The sequence below is a fragment of the Trachypithecus francoisi genome, unplaced genomic scaffold, assembly GCF_009764315.1.
Source record: "Trachypithecus francoisi isolate TF-2019V2 unplaced genomic scaffold, Tfra_2.0 Lachesis_group7, whole genome shotgun sequence".
Taxonomy (NCBI): Eukaryota; Metazoa; Chordata; class Mammalia; order Primates; family Cercopithecidae; genus Trachypithecus; species Trachypithecus francoisi.
In genome coordinates this window covers 53,786,404-53,809,195 of record NW_022681472.1, presented here as the reverse complement: position 1 = coordinate 53,809,195, position 22,792 = coordinate 53,786,404, and the positions used below count along the sequence as shown (strand labels likewise).

General features: G+C 44.7%; 1 protein-coding gene across 2 annotated transcripts in view; it reads right to left on the bottom strand.

Annotated features, from left to right (window-relative positions):
• Positions 1-22,792, bottom strand: part of MATN2 (matrilin 2) — a 171,481-nt gene that overhangs the window by 88,385 nt on the left and 60,304 nt on the right. For both annotated transcript variants that reach the window (XM_033203596.1, XM_033203595.1), the window contains exons 3-4: positions 18,106-18,675; positions 7,491-7,613 (exon numbers count right to left, since the gene is read on the bottom strand). In XM_033203596.1, the coding sequence (XP_033059487.1) occupies positions 7,491-7,613; positions 18,106-18,675 (693 nt within the window). The remainder of the gene's footprint in view (positions 1-7,490; positions 7,614-18,105; positions 18,676-22,792) is intronic.

Below are 22,792 nucleotides of genomic sequence, written 5' to 3'. Positions count from 1 at the left end.
ATTGCTCTATATGTTCATCTTTATACCAATGCCACACTGTCTTGATTACTGTTGCTTTATAATTAGTCTTGAAATCAGGTAGTTTAAACAAAATTTAAAGATAAACTTTATCTTTTTCAAAGTTTTGTTTAATCTGCATGATTCACAGATTCCATATTTGTGAATTTGCCTACTTGCTAAAATTTGCTTGTAACCCCAAGTCAATATCCATGACACTTTCTCAGCCATTCATGGACATATGCAGAGTGGCAAAAAATTTGAGTCACCCAGTACACATATTCCCAGGCAAGGTCAAACAAGGCAATGTTCTGTCTTCTTATTTCAGCTCTCATCCCATAAACAAGCAGCCTTTCTGTGGTCTATGCAGTGCCACATTTTTTGCCTTTTTGTACTTCTCGTTGGTGATTTTGCTGTTGAAAATGGCCCCCAAGGCCGGGCGCGGTGGCTCAAGCCTGTAATCCCAGCACTTTGGGAGGCCGAGGCGGGCGGATCACGAGGTCAGGAGATCGAGACCATCCTGGCTAACATGGTGAAACCCCGTCTCTACTAAAAAATACAAAAAAACTAGCCGGGCGAGGTGGCTGGCGCCTGTAGTTCCAGCTACTCGGGAGACTGAGGCAGGAGAATGGCGGGAACCCGGGAGGCAGAGCTTGTGGTGAGCTGAGATCCGGCCACTGCACTCCCGCCCGGGCCACAGAGCGAGACTCCATCTCAAAAAAAAAAAAAAGAAAGAAAAGAAAATGGCCCCCAAGGCCGGGCGCGGTGGCTCAAGCCTGTAATCCCAGCACTTTGGGAGGCCGAGGCGGGCGGATCACGAGGTCAGGAGATCGAGACCATCCTGGCTAACATGGTGAAACCCCGTCTCTACTAAAAAATACAAAAAAACTAGCCGGGCGAGGTGGCTGGCGCCTGTAGTTCAGCTACTCGGGAGACTGAGGCAGGAGAATGGCGGGAACCCGGGAGGCAGAGCTTGTGGTGAGCTGAGATCCGGCCACTGCACTCCCGCCCGGGCCACAGAGCGAGACTCCATCTCAAAAAAAAAAAAAAGAAAGAAAAGAAAATGGCCCCCAAGAGTAGTGCTGAAATGCTGTCTATTGTTCCTAAGTACTTTGTTCAGACATGAACAATAGCTTTCAGTGTTAATGAATTAACAGTATATACTCAAAAATGTGTCTTTAACAGAACATCAAACAAGTTTATGATTGGATGTTGTGATTGGAAGCTCTCAGGAACCCAACTCTGTATTTCATCTAGGAGCAATGATTCAGAATTTGCAATTTAGTGTTTATGGATATTTTATAGATCATAACTACTGGGAATAATGAGAACTGACTGGGTTTGACTATTCTAGTTTTTTTTGGCATGTTCATATACATTTTAAAATCAGTTGTCAATTTCTAAAAACAATAGGTCTGCCAGGATTTTGAAGGAGATTGCTTTGAATCTATGGATCAATTTGGGAAGAAATGACATCTTGGCCATATTAAGTCTTCCAATCCATGATGTGGTATAGCTCTCCATTTATTTAGGTCTTTTTAAATTAATCCCAGAAATCTTTTATGTTTTCAATGTGTAAATCATACACATCTTTAAAATTTATCCCTAATTTACATATTTTTGATGCCATGATACCTGGGATTTTAAAATCTCAATTTCTGACTTTTGTTGCCAGTATACAGAAATACAATGAAGTAATTTTTTAAGTATATTGACATTTTATCTTGCAACCTTGCTAAACTCATTTATTAGTTTTAGTGGCTTTTGTTGTTGTTGTTTTGACACAGAGTCTCGCTCTGTTGCCCAGGCTAGAATGCAGTGGTGCAATCTCGGCTCACAACCTCCACCTCCCAGGTTCAAGCAATTCTCCTGCCTTAGCCTCCTGAGTAATTGGGATTACAGGCATGCACCACCACACTAGGCTAATTTTTTTTATTTTTAGTAGAGACAGGGTTTTGCCACGTTAGCCAGGTTGGTCTCAAACTCCTGACCTCAGGTGATACGCCCAACTCGGCCTCCCAAAGTGCTAGGATTTCAGGCATGAGCCACCACGCCTGGCCACTATGGTTAATTATATTGATTGATTTTTGAATGTTAAACCAAACTTGCATTCTTGGAATAAACTCCATTTGGTCTTGATGTATTGTTCTTTTTATATATTGTTGAATTCTATTGGCTAAATTTTTAAGAATTTTCACATCTAAATTCATGAAAAATGTTGGTTATAATTATCTCTCTCTAATAATTCAGTGGTTTTTCTGGGTCATGCTCCTTGTTTAAACTCTAGCATAAATCTATTAAATCACTTATGTAGCTTGGGAAAAATAATGTTGGGAACATTTCCAAAGAATGAAAGCAGTTAAATGCATTTGGTATCGTTCTTGAGAGAAAAAAAAAATTTAAGCTGGATAAGAAAGTCTACATTTTCTGCCAAATGAAGTGTTCTAAATGCTGCATTATCATCGGCTTTCAGATAGATTAAATGTTCCAGAAGAAAGGGGAAAGTCCTTATTTTGAAAAATACGTCAAGAAAAAGAAACAAGATAAAGTTCTTTCTTGTTAGTAGGACAGGAATTTGGGGAAGGGGAAGCATGTGAAGAGGGGCACACTTCATGAGGTTTTCTTTCCCCCCATTTTTTTTAAAAGGGAAAAGGAAGGAACATAAAATTCCATTGTTCTGGTATTATGCTGATGCTTTTGCATATATCTCATATAATGGTATTGGATAGGGAAGACTTTTTGAAAGGCAGAAGTAATCCACAATGTTGACATCCAGTACATTCAAAATTGTCCATATAGACACAACCTGGAAGGTAAAATTCTACACCTTGATCTTAGCCAAAAGGCCAAGAAAAGATGGAAGTTAAGATTCTTTAATGCATTTGATCTAGTCTTCGGATGGAAAGGCTCTTTTTAGACAACTAATATCCACCCAGAAGAGGGTTACCTGGACAGTGAAGAGACCCAAAACTAAGGCATCAAAAGATGTGTTTTTTTCCCCTGAAGAAGAGAAAATTGGTAGGAATGGCGTCAGTGTGTGGGAATAACACTCTTCAATAATTGAAGGGCTTTCTCTTTTTATTTGGATAAGGAAATAACTTTTTGGTATACGGCTTCAGATGGCAGAAATAGGATCAAAAGTGGAAATTACAGACAAGTAGGATTTCAGCTCAACTGCTGATCCAAGTTGTCTGAATATGGGATTCAGGTGTTTTGTAATAACCTGATTCTATAAGAACCATCACCCTTCTGGGACACTGGGAGGGGACAGAATTCTGAAGTTCCATAGGAAAAGAAGCCAGAAGTCTAATAGCCAAGGTCCATCACCATTCAAAGAATGTATCAATCAACTGTCTGCTTCCCCTCTCCACACGAATTACAAATATACAATGGTGGGGACATATACATATGTATATATTCTATAGTGTGTACGCGTGTGTGTATTCGAAGGCAGTTGCTGAAGAAGCCCTCCCACTATGATTTTGTGCAGTGACAGTACCACAGCAATTGGTAGTGACCTTGGGGAAGTAACAATCTGTTGAATGTTAGTCCTGAATTAGTTCTAAGTCTCCCCAGGATTAGTGGGCTGGGGAACCTATCTGTCTTCCCGGCTTGGAGAAGGTTTTCTGATTGAAGGGTTGTCCTGCTGCCATCTAGGGGTCCTCTAGGGTTATGGGACACTCTCAAATGAGGGCCAAGAGTGAGGACATAACAGGACATGGATTCTGGTTTGATCACGTTGCTAGCCATGTGACCTTGGGTAAATCGTCTAACCTTTTTGTTCCTTATTTTGCTTATCTGTAAAATGAGAGTGATAAAACCCACTTTAAGAGCTCATTGTGGGCCAGGCACGGTGGCTCAAGCCTGTAATCCCAGCACTTTGGAAGGCCGAGACGGGCGGATCACGAGGTCAGGAGATCGAGACCATCCTGGCTAACACTGTGAAGCCCCATCTCTACTAAAAAATACAAAAAACTAGCCGGGCGAGGTGGCGGGCGCCTGTAGTCCCGGCTACTCAGGAGGCTGAGGCTGGAGAATGGCGTAAACCCGGGAGGCGGAGCTTGCAGTGAGCTGAGATCCGGCCACTGCACTCCAGCCCAGGCGACAGAGCGAGATTCCATCTCAAAAAAAAAAAAAAAAAAGGAGCTCATTGTGAGATTTAAATGAGACAGCAGATATAAAGCACACAGGAAAGCTCCTGGCACGTGGTAAACACCTAACAAGTAGCTATAGTTAGGCCTGACTTCATGTGTTGCACACTGAGGTGGACGTGGATTGCAGTCACTTTTGATTGCAATTACCCTGGTTGTTTACTTGATTCACTCCCATGTAAAAATGTGAGCTCCAAAAAAGAAAGAATATTGCTGTGTTATTCACTATTTTATTTCCAGTACTTTTCATGCTGCCTGGCACATTTTTATGCTCAAAAACAATTGTTAAATGAAAAAATAAATGAACCAATCAATGATTGTATGGAAGAAAGAATGGCAAGCACTTCTTAGGGAGTAAGAGGTGCTTTGGGGAGGAGGTGTCAGCCACATGGCTTTTCATCTGGGAGATTATCCAGCTACGCCCAGGACATGGAAATTAAGTGGAAATAGCTTCCAGAGGTGGAGTGCATCCCTCCTCTCGAGGCCCATTGTGAATTTCTCTCGGTGTTGGCAGGCACAGGTCCCTGCTCATCAGCAGGGGTCAGTAGATGGCACAGCCTTTACTTGGCATGGCTTTTAACTGTCCCTCAGACCAAAAACAGGGCCTAACAAGGACATAATCAGTGAGATAGGTATTGATTTGTTAACACCCTTCTTTCCCATCTTATGGGTGAGGAAACTGAGAGTCAAGGAGTTTAAATAACCAGCTCAGAGTGAGACAGCCATAGTTGGTAAGTGATAAGGTCAGGGTTCAAGCCCAGATCTGTGGACAGTGAAGGCCTTGTTCTTCCACCAAGGCCCCTGGTACACCAATTTTGGGAAAGCAAAAGAGTTATTAGTATTATCTTCTTCTGAAAGAGAGAGAGCTATCCTTTATCACTGCACATTTATTAAGCTAAGTCTGGCTGAAGGTTAAGATGGCTTAACTGCTTCAGGGTGACTAGAGAGCTGGGTCAGATGGGACAGCAGAGCTCAGCTAAGCCCCTCCCTGGGATCCGTCACTGCCTGAGGCCAGTGAATCTCAAAGCGTGGCAGTCATTCGTCAGTTCATTGAAAATCCAGACCTGTTAACTCTGAATCTCTAAGGGTGAGCCCAGGAGTCGGCTTCCTGGCTCATTCTTAGTCACTGAAGTTTGAGAATCCCTGCCCTGAGCTCCTAGCCCTCCTTTGCCGGGGCCTCCCTGCCCCTCCACCTGGTCAGTCTGTCTGAAGTCCAGGCAGGGTCTGCTTCACGTTCTCCTGTGGCACATCCCTAGGCAGGAGGAAGCCAAGGCCAGAGCAGTACTTGAGAGCTGGGGGACATCAGGGCCTGTGGCAGGCCCAGGCAGGGGTCTGGCAAACCTTGCTGTGTGGGGGAAGGCCTTGCTCATAAAATCAGGGCAAGAACATTTTATTTTTTATTTGCTGGTGTCAGAATTCCTCTGGCTTGGCTAGGCCAGCCCACGGAAAATAAATATCAGCAGATTCCCAGATCCCAGTCACTCAGTGGGACATGAGACAAGGAGAGGAATTCTTTGTGCTCCTAAGAAGAGAAGGGTGCCAGGCACAGTGGCTCACTCCCGACTCCCGTAAATCTCAGCATTTTGGGGGGTTGAGACAGATGGAGCACTTGAGCTCAGGAGTTTGAGACCAGCCTGAGCAACCTCATCTCTACAAAAATTAGTCCGGCATGGTGGCATGCAGCTGTGGTCCCAGCTATTCAGGAGGCTGAGGTGGGAGGACTGCTTGAGCCTAGGAGGTTGAGGCTACAGCGAGTCATAATTGTGCCACTGTACTAAAGCCTGGGCGACAGAGCAAGACCCTGTCTTAAAAAAACAAATCAAAGGAAAAGAAGAAAGGAGAAGGAGAAGGAGGAGTTGGAGGAAAGGGGAGGAGAAGGAGAAGGAGAAGGGCAGGAAGAGAGTGGGCAAGATGATGGGAGGCTGAGATGGGCCAGAGAAGCATCTGGGGCAGAGGGGAGGATGCCTGAAGAGGATGAGGGATGCCTCCAGAGGATGGTTGTGGGGAGGTAGAACACCTGGAGAGGTGGAGGTGTATAGAGGGGGGTGTCTAAAGAGATCTCTAGGTTGTTTGCTGAGCAATGTATGAGATGTCCTTTCACAGTCTCCCCCAGTTCTTTAGGAAACTCTAGGAAACCTGTGAGTATTTGGTGCAAGTGACTTTGTTGTGGGTCTTGAGGAAGCGTCAGATCTTCAAGTGGAAGATAAGGGTGATTCAGGCTGCTGGGATCCTGGGGTCTGAGAGGAGCCTAAGAACACATATCCCCCACCCACCCCTGCGATTCAGAGTCCAGAGGGCTTTGGGCTTCCACAGGCCACATAGAACTGGAGGGTCAAGCAGATGTTACCTAATCTTGAGGGGCAGGGAGAGCACTCCAGCCAACCACTCAACCCTGAAACTGAAGAAGAGTGAGAAGAAACATGAAAAAGGTGGTTTGCCTCTATAAATGTGACACTAATTACAGCCATTTGTGCAAACTGCTTTCCATTAATGCTTAATTGCTTGCCATGAGGTATAATAACAATGACACATTGCAACAATGACACATTGCAACAGTTACTCAGTGCATGAACTAAGTGTCAGATTAGCTGAGTTTTGTTTGCTTCCATGTGGGTTCCTCATGCCTTGCTTTTGGTAGCCTGGTCATCTGTGGGTTAACTCAGTGGCTTTATCCATAACTTTAAAAAGTAAGGACATGGTACTCTGTGTATGGGTAATTCTGTCCTTTAAGGGGTAGACTACCTTGTGCTGGCTCAAATATCAGTATATTGTCTAGTCTTTGGCACTTAGCCAAAAAAGAGAATGCGAGTTCTAATATCTTACATCTGTTTACCCCCTTTTTAAAATCTAGGACACCTATAAAGTGTCCCACACCAAAGCAACTGGGTCCCTGCACCCCTCTAAAACAGAACTTGAATAATCACTCCCAGCAGAAGTTAATAACTCTTCCTAAATCCACGCTTTATAGAAGATAATAAAATATGGAAACAGTTCCTTAGGGTACAGTTAATAAAGACAGTGGATGAAAAGGCTCTTCGGTAGTCCCTGCTAAAGAACAAGCTTGGATGTAAAGAAGACCAGTTCATACATTCAAAAAGGCTATTTCTGAGATGGTGCTTCTACCTAGCTTTCTAACTCTTCCTGATGGCCTACTGTGTGCCCAGCTCTGGACTAGGAACTGTGATGGGGTCAACAGAAAATACCAAACTTTATTTCTGTCCCCAAGAGATGATAACTGGGGTGGGTGAGGCATCACAGATGAATAAAATGAGCCCAGATAAAAGAAGAGAGAGGAAGAGGGAAGAGGAAGAAACCACAAATATATCAGCAAAGCAGTCTTACTTCTGCAAGTCGTCTGATCTGAGTTGAGAATGTAGCCTTGTTTGCACCTGCAGACGTATGAGCCAGGGATGTTGATGCAGAAGTGGGCACAGTTATGCTCCAGGGTGCTGCACATGTGGGCCGCTGAAAGGGAAGACACAGGAAGGTAAGTCAACGGTGACGCCCTTTCTCACTCCATTCCTGCCAGCAAGCATTTATTCGGCACCTACTCTCTCCTATGGGCAGGACTCAGAAACAAGCTGCAGTCCCTACCCTCAAGGGGGCTCACAGTCCAAGGTGGACAAGACAGGGCCAGATAAAGGGCCATGGAAAATCAAAGAGAAACCGTGTTAGGCTGAACTATATGAAATTGCTGATACTTGATTGGTTTTGATCTACAAAAAAAAAAAAAAGCAAGAAATTTCCAATTCAACTTAATATTCAACTTAAATTTCCAATTCAACCCATGTGGTGGGCTGGGGAATCAGAAAAGTTTGCCAGCATCAGAGGGGCCTTTGGCTTAAGTGTGGATTTTTAGGAAGCAGCAAAGGGGCTGGAGGAAAAGCTATTAAATAAGCAAGAATGTGTTAAAGAACCAACAGTTTCTCAAAATCATATTTCAAGGGTAATGTAATTTTTTTAATATGCAAAAGTATACACCAAAATTTGGAGTAAAAAATGCATTCACATGTTTCATGTTTCTATAATCTTTATGTTATCTCTTTATTTAGCATCTTTTCTTTTTTGTTTTTTTTGAGACAGGGCCTTGCTCTGTCTCCCAGGCTGGAGTGCAGTGTCACAATCACGGCTCACTGCAGCCTCAAATTCCTGGGCTCTAGACGTCCTCCCACCTCAGCTTCCCGAGTAGCTGGGACTACGGGCGTATGCCACCAGGCCTGGCTAACTTTTACAATTTTTTTTGTAGAGACAGGGTTTCACTACATTGCCCAGGCTGGTCTCAAACTCCTGGGCTCCAGCCATCCTCCCAGTTTGGCCTCCCAAAGTGCTGGGATTATAGGCATGAGCCACCACGCCTGCCCTCTGCATTTAGTTTCTGAAGCACCTCAGCTTTCTGGTACATTGGTTCTTGCATAAGTCTGTCTGCAGCTCATAAAAATTCTCTTTTTTTAATATCCTAATTTCTGACTTTACTCAATGTAACTTGATTGTATTTAAAATTAACAAGCAACAGTACAAACAACAAGTTATGCAAGTGTTCTCATAAACAAAAAAGGTGTCTATATGTAGAAATATATTTTTATGAAGCTAAAATAAAAGGAGCTCTCAAAAGCTTAGAACAATTCCATTAATCCAGCACTTATGAAAACTCAGCTGTGATTAAATCCATCTGAAGTTTATGTCACTTTACATTGGAGTAAGAAATATGGTGGACAATAAATGAACGAGGGAAGTGAAGCTGTTTTATTTCACAACAATATAATTTAGAATGTACTGTTCTGAGTTTGATTGTCTGTGTTTTGGTTCCTGTTAGGACACAAATAACACTAGGAAGGTTTGTAGATCCAATCAGTCATTTTTACTTCAGGGTGAAATAAACAGGTTTCTTGTGACCTTGTACAATTTTCTTTTATTATTATTATTTTTAAATAAACTAGAAATTTTCTCATTTTCAAAAATAGAGATGATGTCTTACTATGTTGCCCAGGCTGGTCTCAAACTCCTGAGCTGAAGCAATTCTCCTGCATCAACCTCTCAAAGTGTTAGGATAACAGACATGAGCCACCACACCCAGCCCTTTGTGCAATTTTCTTAACCTCTTTATATGACATGAGGATAAAAATAGCACCTACCTCATAAGAACCTCAAAAAGGGTAAATTAATGGAGATGGTAGAGTGTTGAGAATAGTGCCTGGGGAATGCTGAAGATACCTGTTAACCATTTTACAGCAAAGGAGAATTATGGTGGCATTTTGTTTTATTTTGCATCTGTAGGTTCATCCTATATATTGACCTTCAACTCAGTTTTCACTCAACATTAATCACAGATTCTATCCATGTTGATACGTGTACTGTATTTCATGGAATCTAAAATGCACCCCAGTTTCAGAGATGTCAAACTGTGAAGACATGTTCAGTTGATCCTCATTCTTCACAGATTCCACATTTATGAATATGCCTACTCACTAAACTGTATTTGTAAGCCCAAACCAATACTCACAGCATTTTCACGGTCACTAGCGGACATGCTCAGAGTGCATAAGCGCTCAATTTAAAATATCTCTACATTTAGTTTCTTTTGTGAGACAGGCTCTTGCTCTGTCACCTAGGCTGGAGTGCAGTGGCACAGTCACAGCTCGCTGCAGCCTCAATCTCCGGGGCTCAAGTGATCCTCCTGCCTCAGCCTTCCAAGTAGCTGAGACCACAAAAAAAATGTGTTGCCTGGTGCAGATGTTCCCAGCTGAGGTTGGATAAGGTGCCACTCTGCCTTCTTTTTCAGCTTTCATTCTGTGAACAAGTATCCTTTTCACAGTCTACTTAGCACCACGATTTTTTTTTTCATTTCTGTAAATGATTTTGCTGTTTAAAATCGTGATGTTTTGTCTAGTGTTCCTCAGTGCAGAAAGACTGCAATGTGCCTTACAGGGAAAATACGTGTTAGATAAGTTTCATTCAGTCAGGAGTTATCGTTGGCTCTGGGTCTGATGTTAATGAATCAATGGTATATATCAAATAAGATGTTTTCGGCCAGGCATGGTGGCTCACACCTGTAATCTCAGAACTTTGGGAGGCCGAGGTGGGCGGATCACTTGAGGTCAGGAGTTTGAGACCAGCCTGGCCAACATGGTGAAACCGTGACTCTACTAAAAAAAATACAAAAAGTAGTCAGGAATGGTGGCAGGTGCCTGTAATGCCGGCTACTCGGGAGGCTGAGGCAGGAGAATCGCTTGAAACCAGGAAGCAGAGGTTGCAGTGAGCTGAGATTGTGCCACTGCAGACACAGCGAGACTCTGTCTCAAAAAACAGACAAACAAAAAACAAATAAGATGTTTTTAAATAGAAACATACATAAAACAAGGCTACGTATTGATTAGTTGACAAAAAATGTTGTCACCAGAGGATTGCAGGAACCTAACCCTATATTCCCGCAGGAGCAATGGTTTAGTATTCTCTAACTCAGTGTTTGTAGTGACTTTATAAAACACAATTATTGTGAATAATGAAAACTAACTGTATTTTAGATTTAATCAAAATCTGAGATCTAGTTTATCCCTCCCAATTGATTTATCCATTGGTCACATGACTGTCCTCATTTTATTTGGCCATTTCCCCATTGGTCAGCATTTGGGTGGTTTCCAAGTTTTTATTTCACAGTGTTGTGATGAACATTCCTGAACATGTCTCCTTGAAGGCATGTGCGATGGTTTCTCTAGGACTGGGTCTCACTTTAAATGGATATGGCCTAATTGCCTTCCAAGACAGCTCGTATCAGCAATGATGGTCCTAATGATGCCCTCAAAACTTCGGTACTTGGTGTCATCAAACTTTAAGTTTTGACAATCTTATGGTGAAGGGTAATCATTATCCCACTTTTAATTTGCATTTGCTTTGCATCCTGAAAGACTCTCTTCTTTTCATGGATTGCTGGAGTCAAATTACCCAAGGGCAGAGGGCATTTCTGAGGCACTCACAGCATGTCCCTGTCTCCCTCCGTAATTAAGGAAGTGTGGTGTGTAGGCAGCCAACTACACAGCAGTCACCCACTGCCATGAGTGGGAGGCCCAAGTGATGTACCTGGTGCCTGTCTTCTTGCTGAGACCCTAACAGACAAAGTAAGAAGACAGGAGATGTGAGGGAGAGATAATATCTGGAGGGCAGCAGGCAGCAGTGGGGAGAGGATGGCTGCTGGAAATAGACTGCCTGAAGGGTCAGCTTCGCCACTCCCTATGACCTTGTGCAAATGACTTGGTTTCTCTGAACTCCACTTTCTTCACCTATCAAATGGGGAAATTAGGCCAGGCATGGTGGCTCACGCCTGTAATACTAGCAATTTGGGAGGCTGAGGTGGGCAGATCACTTGAGTCCAGGAGTTTGAGACCAGCCTGGCCAACATGACGAAATCCCATCTCTACTAAAAACATAAAAATAAGCTAGGCATGGTGGTGGGCACCTGTAGTCTCAGCTATTCGGGAGGCTGAGGCAGGAGAACTGCTTGAAACTGGGAGGCAGAGGTTGCAGTGAACAGAGGTCGTGCCACTGCAGTCTAGCCTGGGCGACAGAGAGAGACTCCATCTCAAAAAAAAAAAAAAAGTGGTGGTGGGGAGGGGGAATTAAAAGAACTACTGCATTGGGTTTTACAGTGACAGCTTGTTACTAAGGCTTATGTTGGCCAGGTGCCATAAGAGAAACTGGAACTAGAACATTATAACTTGGTGTAATGGAAAAGGCACTGGATTGGGAGCTAGAAGACTGTGTTCTAGTTCCCCTCTACCTTGAACAAGTGAGGGAAGTTCTGGGAAATCAGGTAGCTCTTGTAGGCTATTTCTTTACCTGTAGAGGCATGGATGGGCTCTAGGGACCTCAGTACAGACATTTACTATTATTTAATCTGGTACTTGCTTTTTCTAAAAACTGCCTTTCCTTCGCACTCCAGACACCTTGCATCTGGGAGCTGCCGTGGTGGTCTGAGGTAGTCCCACTCCTGACCACTGTTGGTTGGTACAGGGTTTGACAATCAGAGTCCTTTACTGGCATTTAGGAACCAGAACCGAATAAAAGGGGGCTCAAACTGAGGACAAGTGAGCCTCAGGGCCTGGGGTCGGGGGGGGCCATGCTTCCTGACTGTGGACCTGAGAAGGAGAGGAGTGGAGGGGTGATGGAGTGAAAGCACGACCCCCGCGACTGCCGTCCTTGTTTCCATGGATATAATGCACTAACCCTACCTTTTAGAAAAAAAATGGAATTCCTGACACTTTCAACCAAAAGAATCCCAAACATCTTCACTAAACTAAAATAAAACTTTCCCATCTGTAGAATGCTGTGGGTGAGTGCTGAGTGACTTTCAGAGCATCCAGGCCTCATGCCTTGCCATCTGTGGGACGGGCATTTGTGATGAGAGCCAAGGGGAGACCACAGTCTTGCCTCCTCCACTGGCCTGCTGGAAACAGTCCTATGAGCCTCATTTATCAGAAGGCCCTCTGGGTTTACACTCAGGCAAGGCCTTGTGTTCAGCAGGAAGGAATAACTCATCAGCAGTCTAAGTCATTGGTGGGATTGGATATGTTGACTAGGAAGTAAGAACAGTTTTTTTTTTTTTAATGATTGTATGAATGACTAAAGGAGTGGTCAGTGTAGGGAGGTGGGCTGGAGGTCTTGTATTACTGAGTACAGTAGACTCAACGTTGTGAAGTCAGTCCAGCCTCCCCACTTCACAACAGGGCCTCAAAGGGGTACAATCACTGTAGACTTTGCCCAGGTCAGTTCATGAAGGGTGTGTCCTAGGAATACTATTAGGACCTTAAATTGTGCCTGGCCTGGGTGGGGTGGGGCTATTAGGGTAGGAACAGCCTGGCTCCCTGCTCCAAAATACCAGACGAGGCTGATAAAGTCAGCATCTAGAAGTTAATTAAAAGCAGTCCTGCCCAGGTGGCAAGAATCACCAGAACACTTGGGACAGTGTTTGCAGCCCCTAGATTCAGTGTTTTCTCTTACTGGGTGGCAAAAATGGCAGACTCCAGGATGTGTGGGTTTTGGTCATCTCGTAGACAGGACCTCAATTCACAGGGCACCTGGCCTCTCCCTGGTGGTCTCAGGGTTGGCCTGAGAATGCAACCTCAGGATTCCCCTTGCTGTGGCTGGTATGGGAAGTCCCTGCCTGCAGGTATAAAGCCTCCACTGTGCTCAGGTTCACAGCCAGACAGCCAAAGAGACAAAGCCAGGACTCTCACCCAGCGAGGTCTGACTCCAGAGTCTAATCAATTCCTCACTGTATGATAAAGGTCCTGCCTTGATCACACCCAGACACCGCCTGTCCCAATCTGCGGATGCAGCATTGGTTTTCAGTTCTGCCTGCAGAATGCCTGGGCTCACGTCTCAACTCTACCACTTACAGGCCAGGCACAGTGGCTCATGTCTGTAGTCCCAGCACTTTGAGAGGCAGAGGCAGGAGGGTTGTTTGAGCCCAGGAGTTCAAGATCAGACTGGGTACCATAGTAAGACATTGTTTCTTTCTCTTTAAAAAAAAAAAAAAAAAAAGATTTAAATAAAAATTATTCATTTTTGGTGGCACACACTTGTAGTCCAAGCTGGGATGGAACTTTGAGGCGGTAGTGAGCTATGATCATGCCACTACACTCTAGCCTGGGTGGCAGAGTGAGACCCTATCTCAAAAAACAAAACAAAACAAACAAATAAACAAAAACAAAAAACAAGCTCCAGCACTTACAGGTGTGTGATCTTGGACAAGTTATTTAACCTCTTTGGTTCTCAATTTCCTCTTCCATAAAATGGGAACTAAAAGAGCATCTACTTGACAGGTTTGTTGTGTGAATAAAGTGAGTTAACATATGCTAATAGCCTGAAACAACACATGCATACATTAATATCAAGAAATGTTAGTAATGATTAGCATCACCTTGTCTTTAAAGCTCTCCTGGAGCCCCCAGGCAGACCCTGACAATTTCCAGTTCTGTAAAGTAGGGATAATAGAGCCACGTATAGTGACACATAGTCCCAGCTACTTGGGAGGCTGTTGCTTGAGCCCAGGAGTTCGAGGCCAGCCTGGACAACATAGTGAGACCCTATCTCTTAGAAAGAAAAAAAAGATAATGATAGTACCTGCCTCAAAGGGCTATTTTAAGTATGAAATGGAATACTGTATTTAAAAGTGCCTAGCACAGGACAAGATTAGCTATTATTGGGGTATAGTTTGTGAAAGGAAAATAAAATCTCAGGATCCCAATTCACTATGCCAAAAGGAAAAACATTAAGCTAAAAGCTGAGTAATGCAAGAAACTGCCTTTGCTTTTGTTCCTAAGCAGATTGCTACAGATAAAAGGTTAAATATCTCCATAAGTAGCTACTCTATGTTCACCTTATCTTATGTAAAGTGTTGATTTACTGAGCGCTAGAGGAATATATAATTGACCATTCCCTTACCTGCTCCTTTTCTCTTGCAACATGTGGATTCAGTAATGTGACCATGCCCTCCCTCTCTCCCTTTTAAATACTGAAGCCCTCAAAATCATCTTTGGAAAAAGGCACAGACCACAGATTGTTCCTGTGATTTTGTGTTCATTTTTTCCAGGCATGTCCTTAACCTTGGCAAAATAAACTTTTAAATTGATTGGGACTTGTCTCAGATACTTTTTGGTTTACAAGTTCAATGAATGTTTAAGGAAAAAATGAAACTTCTGAAACCTCAGAGATGTCATCTGCAACTTGGAAAATGCTCACCATTGTTGTCTAATCATCTGAGTGCAGAACAAAACTGAGGCCATCTGCCTAGCCCATTGGTCCGCAGTGTATTTGATTGTAATAATACATAACACAGTGCACATCGAATAGGACTCTACCATTTACAACACCTGTTCACTCATCTACTTTCTGCATATAAAATCCCATTTTACAGATGAGACAACTGAGGCTCAGAGAGCACAAAGATTTGCTCAAGATTGTACAGCTAGAGTCAGCTCCTCCTCCTCCTACGAAGGCTCCCTTCAAAGTTTCACCTATTTCAGGTGAATGCCAACTGCAAGGTAGGTTTACCTGGCCAGGCTGGACTGTGGAGGTGGCCATCAGAAAATAGTTTACCTTAAAAGAGGAATTTATAATTCCCAACATGCAGAGGAGTGAAATGAGCAAGAGATTTGGAATTAGCATCCAACTATATCTTGGCTATCTGTTTTTCAGGTGATTCACTTAGCAACTTCCTTAACCTGTAAAAAGAGAGTGGCAGGAGTGTGCTGCCTGCCTCCTGGGGCTTTCTGCGATAACATACGGGAAAGTGCTTTATAAATGTTAGTTACTGCAGTCTTTACTGTGCAGTTGATAAAGAGGCCCTGGGGCCTCTTCAGCCTTTCAAGACTGCTGCTGAGTCTGCTGAGCAAAGCCTGGCAGTGCAGTGCAGGGAGAGACAGCAGCCCTGTCTCCTGCAGAGTGGATGGGGGGACTCACAGGGGATTCATTTCTCAGGCCACAGGAACAAATGGAATAACACTGATGTTTTCTTAAAGCTTCCAGATTATAACAAAGAAGATGAAGGGAGGAAAAGTCCAAACTGCCTTTTCATTTTGCTGCCTTGTCGTAAAGCACACAGAGATAGTTTTTCCATGGACAAGTCCATATTGGTATATCCTATTCAACACCATGGGGGTGGAGCGGGGGTGGTCAGTCCCACGGTGTAGCTCCTCAGCCTTACCATGTTATCTTTCCATTTTCTGATAAATCCAGAATGATTATAAAAAGAAGCCCTCCATTAAAATTTTCCAACACAAATGAATAAACTGTCAAAATGGTTACAGAACCAATTTCCCTTTTAATATTTTCAGGAAAGGGGAAACATAAATTCTGCAGAAGTCATTTAAAGTCATAAACCTTGGAAATGCTTGCAGTGTGTCCTGCTGATTAAAGTGTTCCAGCTGACTTGGGCCATGGCACACCACAACACGACCTCTGCAGTGCCAGGGAAATGGCACTTCTGAACACTTTCCAAGTGGCATTGCAAGGAAAAAAGTTCTTTCTTCTTCATGGCATTGATTTCTTAAGTAAATCTTTTGATTCTGGAGTCAAGAACAAATGAGATCTCTGCACTTGTTGAGGTTAGTTCTCAGCAGGGGATTTTGTTTAATACACATCAAAAGCACACTGTTTTTCCCTGGGGCCTATATCTTAGGGGTCTAGAATATGTCACATTCTGAGAACCCCCTCCTGGGTGCCCCCTCCTGGGGAGTTGGTGCGGAGTCTGGCTCTAAAGCTCATTCTCCACCCTGCTCTAGGAAAAGATATTTTACATTTTACAAATAGATATTTACACATAGATCATTTACAAATAGATATTTAAAAATAGATTATTTCCTTTTATTTCCCCATCAAAGATTCATGGTAGCTGGAAGGGACAGGGACCACTGGGAATGGATAAGTCAGGGTGGGACATTGTTTACCAAATCAGGACTCGAGTTTCCCGGATTGGGCCGCTGGCCCCCTGCCCTCCTGGAGGAGGAAGAAACAAAAAGGCAGCCACAGAGGCAGGAAACTACGGAGAATGCAGGCTGACCAGCTGAGAAGAGTGGGGGCAGGAGCAGGGGTAGAGATAACTGGAAAGTGCGCGGGAAGGAAGGGAGAGAGAAGACCTATGGAAAGAGGGTTAGAAAGCAAAAGAGGGAAGAAAGCTTCCAACACAGAAGAATGCAGCTCCGAGAGGCATCTTCCTGCAGAAAGAGTTGGCAGGTGAGGAGTGGCCCCTACAATCTTAACAGGCAGGGAGCTGCCAGGACCACACCTTGGTCCTCTGTATACGTTGGACCTCTTTGTCAGCTGAGAAAACATCCTCTGCCAGCACCACCATGGGGCAAAAATGCCATGGTATTCCACACCATCCAAGGAGAGATTCTGTTACTTTTTCTGCCTTTCTATTCCTATCCCTCCTCCAACTCATGAATTCCAACTTAGGGAATTCCAGGGCAGCTCCATGTGCTGAAGAAAAACTTTGTCTATCTACTCTTCCTCATTCTGTGGCTTGGACTTATGTGTCCCTTCCCCAGGGCAATCTCCCTGAGCACCCAGGCCTAGGTCAGGTCCCGGGGTTGCACACTCCATCATGTCCTGAATTCTTCCTCCATTACACTGGGACAACTATAGTTACTTATTTGTATAATTACATATTTAATGTCTGTCTCAGCTGGGTGCTCATGCCTGTAATCCCAGCACTTTGGGAGGTTGAGGCAGGAGGATCACTTGAGGCCAGGAGTTTCAGAACAGCCTGGGCAACATGGCGAAACCTTGTCCCTACAGATAATTAAAAAATAAGCCAGGCATGGTGGTGCACACCTGTAGTCCCAGCTACTTGTGAGGCTAAGGCAAGAGGATCACCTAAGACCCGGAGTTCGAGGTTACAGTGAGCTTTGATCATGCCACTGCACTACAGCCTGGGTGACAGAGCAAGACCCTGTCTCTGAAAGATAAATAAACAAAAATATGTGTCTGCGGCCGGGCGCGGTGACTCACGCTGTAATCCCAGCACTCTGGGAGGCTGAGGCGGGTGGATCACGAGGTCAGGAGATCGAGACCATCCTGGCTAACATGGTGAAACCCCATCTCTACTAAAATACAAAAAATTAGCCGGGCGTGGTGGTGGGTATCTGTAGTCCCAGCTACTCGGGAGGCTGAGGCAGGAGAATGCTGTGAACCCGGGAGGTGGAACTTGCAGTGCGCCGAGATCGCACTGCTGCACTCCAGCCTGGGCGACAGAGCAAGACTCCGTCTCAAAAGGAAAAAGAAAAAGAAGTGTCTCCTTGGTCAAAGTGTAAGCCTCTGGAGCACATTGTGTTTATCTTGGCCTTTGTTGAAAACCCATTGCCAGCACAGTATCTGGAACATGGTAACACAGAATGAACACCTGAAGATGAATGAATGAATTCTAATGGTTTATCTAGAAGAGTGACAGAGGAGCAGGACTTACTGCACAACTTCTTCTGGAACACGGAAGTCAGCGTCTCAATCTGGCTGAAATTGGCCACCAGGAAGACATGGTCCTCATGGGGCTCACTCCCAATGGCCTTCAAGGTGTTGAAGTCTACCTGGCCCACACCAATGGCAAAGATTAGGATGCCCGTGTCCCGTGCCTTAGCAGCCACCTCGGCCACAGAGTCCTGAGGTCTCCCATCCGTCACAATCATTATGACCCGTGGCACATTCTCCCTCAGGGGCCGGGCCCCCTCTGCTTCTGAGAATGCGATGTTCAGGGCATACTGGATGGCCAGCCCCGTCATGGTGCCCGTGGACAGATGCCGCATCCTCTTGACAGCACGCTCCACCTCGGACTTCCTCTTGAAGGTCTTGAGGGAGAACTCATTCTTGACAGTGCTGCCATATTGGAGCAGGCCCACTCGGGTGACGTCAGGACCAATGTCCAAGAATTGCAAGATGTCCATGAGGAACTCCTTGACCTTTGCATAGTCATGGGTGTTGACACTGCGGGAGCTGTCAATGATGAAAACCAGGTCTGCCCGCTTATTCTCACAGGAGCTCTCTGGGGAAAAAGGAGTGGTCAAATACATTAGAAGAGAGGCCAGGCGTGGTGGCTCACACCTATAATCCCAACACTTTGGGAGGCGGGTGGATCACCTGAAGTCAGGAGTTCAAAACCAGCCTGGTCAACACTGTAAAACCCTGTCTCTACTAAAAACACAAAAATTAGCCTGGTATGGTGGCGGGCACCTGCATTCCCAGCCACTCAAGAGGCTGAGGCAGGAGAATCGCTTGAACCCGGGAAGCAGAGGTTGCAGTGAGCTGAGATAGCGCCATTGAACTCCAGCCTGGGCGACAAGAGCAAGATTGCATTAAAAATATTTATAAATACAAATATAAAAACATTAAAAGGGAATTAAGGACCCAGTGCAGACCAGCTATTGTTGGAAATCCTGGGGCTGATGATCACCTTTGAAACCTCCAGTCTTCATCAATTTTCCTCCCCACTCATGGAATTATAAGGTTATATTTGTGCATGGCTGGAAGATCATGACTACTGGCTATAATCAGATGGCAATCCTTTTTGCAAGATAAATCAACATGTTAGTTTCCAGAAAGTCGCCAATGCAGTTTTTATGTAACCAAATACCTGATCAGGGTCAAAATTATTTTATTCTTTACTGCATGACACATAAGCTTGGCTGGGCACTGCAGAGAATATAACAGAAGCTTAGGACAGGGTCCAAAGTTAAGGAGCTTCCAGTCTACCTGGGGAGACATAACTAATAAAACTATGAAAGAATAACTGTCACAAAAACTGTGTGGTCCTGACAATAGCTGCTAAGAGAATAGGGATATGAATGGGCTGGGGTCAAGGAGATGGGACATTAGCTGACCTCATAGGTGCATGGTGATTAGATTAGAGAGAAGGCGCACATGGAGTGGATCACATGAACCAAAGCCCAAGATGGAATGAATGTGGTGAGTAACAGAATAAGTGATGAGACCTTGCAGTAGAGGGAATATTAGGAGTTTCAGGAAGAAATTAGTTGGAGAGATGGCCTGAAGCCAGTTTAAAAAGACCTTTCCTTTCAGACTGAGAAATATGTACATGATGCCACCAGTGAGGGGCATCTTAGCATCATATTATGTAACTCACCTCTCCCATAGGGGAGTTACATAATGAAAAGTCAACAGAGTCTGGCAGTGGTTTGCAAGATGGATGGTCTACACAATTTCTGGACTAATCTCATTGAGAGGGGGACTCAGATCTAATCCCAGGACAGTAGTGGAAATGGAGAAAAGGGGACCTAAGAAATATTTCAACAAAGGACACAGTTAAATTGGAAAAAGGTAAATGTTAAGTCTTTCCCTTACCACCATGACTACCATATTTATGCCTTAAGCATCTAAGCAAGAAGGCTGTAAAAGGTTTGAGTCCACAGACAAACTCATCCTTTTTGTGTTTCTAGCATTAGGATGATATTGGATGAGATGAGAGGCCTCCAGCCTCAGTGGGTGGAGGCTGGGCATTCCTGTTGGAGTTTCTCGGATATTCTGAGCTACTGCCTTTCACCAGGGTGGGTCCCTCCTCCCCCGTTCTCTCCTCCCTTCCCGGACTTTGCAGCTGAATCAGGATTTGAAAGGGATTAAAAAAGGGATCCCAAATGCTTGCCCTAAATCCTAATCACCACAGCTGCAAGAAAGAGAGAGAAAGCCAAAACGAAACAGTGAAGCTAGTCATAAAAATGAGAAGTGGGAAAGGCCCGTGAGGTCATCCTGTCCAGGCCAGCTTGCCAGACTGTGACTCGTCCCTGAGTGCCTGCACACACACCTCATCCTTGCTGCCTTACAAGTCTAATGGTTTTAGGAGAGGAGGCACCCCCCAAACACCAGTAGCCTGGCAGGAAACCAACCTTTTGCCATACCCATGCATAACCCTGGGGGCTGGGTGAGTCCAGGGTGAGTGTCTCAAAACAGAGGACCCAGAAACTGAGCCTTTGAGGTCTCAGCGATAAGATCTATATGAAACCTAACATTTGCAGGATGTTTTAACATCTTTTTTCCAGAGCTCTTTGTCACTGTGGTGTCATTTGATTTTCAGAACAAGTTTTTGAGAAAGGAGCAAGAAGCATCATACCCACTGCATAGATGAGAACATGGGGGCACTGAGGGTTTGAAATCTTTCATAATTTAGAAAAAGAAAAAAATATACAGAGGTGCAACCACTATCCACCTCGTTGGGCAGCTGTAAGAATTTAAGGAAATTATGTAATGAAGGATCCAGCACGTGGGAACTCCCGACATGTGCTGGCTGCATGTATAGGCTCTCCCCTGCCCATCCCTCCATCAGCCCTCACTCATGTCCAGCCCTAGGCTGGGTAGGGGCAGGGTTACAGCTATGGCTGTGTGGTTGGTGCTGCACACAGGCACCTGCTCAAGGAGGTGAGAGGAACTGAAATCCAGCCAAGCCCTGAGCCCCAGGGGCTGAGTTCACCCTAAGAGGCACCTTAAGGGGGTGCTTTTCAGCCAGGTGCAGTGGCTCATGCCTGTAATCCCAGCACTTTGGGAGGCCGAGGTGGGTGGATCATGAGGTCAGGAGATCGAGACCATCTTGGCTAACATTGTGAAGCCCTATCTCTACTAAAAATACAAAAAATTAGGCAAGCATGGTGGCATGTGCCTGCAGTCCCAGCTACTTGGGAGGCTGAGGCAGGAGAATCGTTTGAATCCAGGAGGTGGAGGTTGCAGTGAGCTGAGATGGTGCCACTGCACTCCAGCCCGGGCGACAGTGCAAGACTCCTTCTCAGAAAAAAGAAAAAAAAGAAGGCGGGGGTGTCTCATTTTCATGAAGGCTCCTATGGTTTAGCCTATAGCCCTGGGTTGGGGCAGTGGATGATGGATCTGCAGATCCCAGGAAGGAGGACAAGGGAGAGCATTCCCAAGACCCAGGCAGGCCCCTCTCCAAGAGCCACACCTGCCCCACCCTTAATGTCTGAACTTACTGCAGGGAGAATGTGACCCAATAATCTTTACCTGCTGAAAAGAGGGGCCAGGCTTAGACCCTGCCATGGAGAAGGATATTAATTAAGGCACCTTTGAAGGGAGGGAAATTCACACAAGACTCACACTCTGAGAACTCTCTTCCTTTGGAGATCTTTGGAAGTAGCAGATCCTCCTTGGATTGGGCCTTTATTATGGGTCTTAGTCATGGTGTCAGTATCTATCCAAGCATCACAATCAATTTAAAGGGAAGCCTGGAAGTTCCATGGAGAATTGTGTGCTAAATTGGATTCTTTCCCTACAAAACAAATGGGTAGCTTCCACAACACCTGCACATTTACAAAAACACCACAAAGGTTCAAAATGTTGTTGGAGGTTCCAAGAAAGCTCCAATTCTGAGTTGAAAACACCAAGTCCTGGCAGCCCAAGTAACTGAATTTTCTTCAAAATGTCTCCTTGGGTCCCTGAAGGCTCAGAACCACAGTCTCATAGCTTGTCCCTGAAAGGGCTAGTTCAATGGTTCTCAAACTCAAATGTGCATCTCAATTCTCTAGAGAACTTATTAAAAACTAAGACCAGGCCAAGTGCACAGTGTCTCACGCCTGTAATCCCAGCACTTTGGGAGGCCAAGGCAGGCGGATCACCTGAGGTCGAGAGTTCAAGACCAGCCTGACCAACAAGGAGAAACCCCATCTCTACTAAAAATGTGATAATAATAATAATAATAATACAAAATTAGCTGGTTGTGGTGGTGCATGCCCGTAATCCCAGCTATTCAGGAGGCTGAGACAAGAGAATCGCTTGAACCTGGAAGGCAGAGGTTGCTGTGAGCCAAGATCATGCCATTGTGCTCCAGCCTGGGCAACAAGAGTGGAACTCCATCTCAAAAACAACAACAACAACAAAAACAAACAAACAAAAAAACTAAGACCAGTGCACCACAACCCCAGAGCTTCTGATTCCGTAGGTTTCCATTTCTAACAAGTTCCCTGGTGAAGTCAATGTTACTGGTCTAGGGACACACACAAGTCAAAGAAATAGAGAGCTCTCTGGAGAAAAGAAGTTCTATAAAGTCGACCTTGCTATCTCACTGGGACTTCCCCAAGGTTAGGAAACTAGTCTCATTTATCTTTGTAGGCATGCAGTTGGAAACACAGAAAGTCTTCATTCAACAT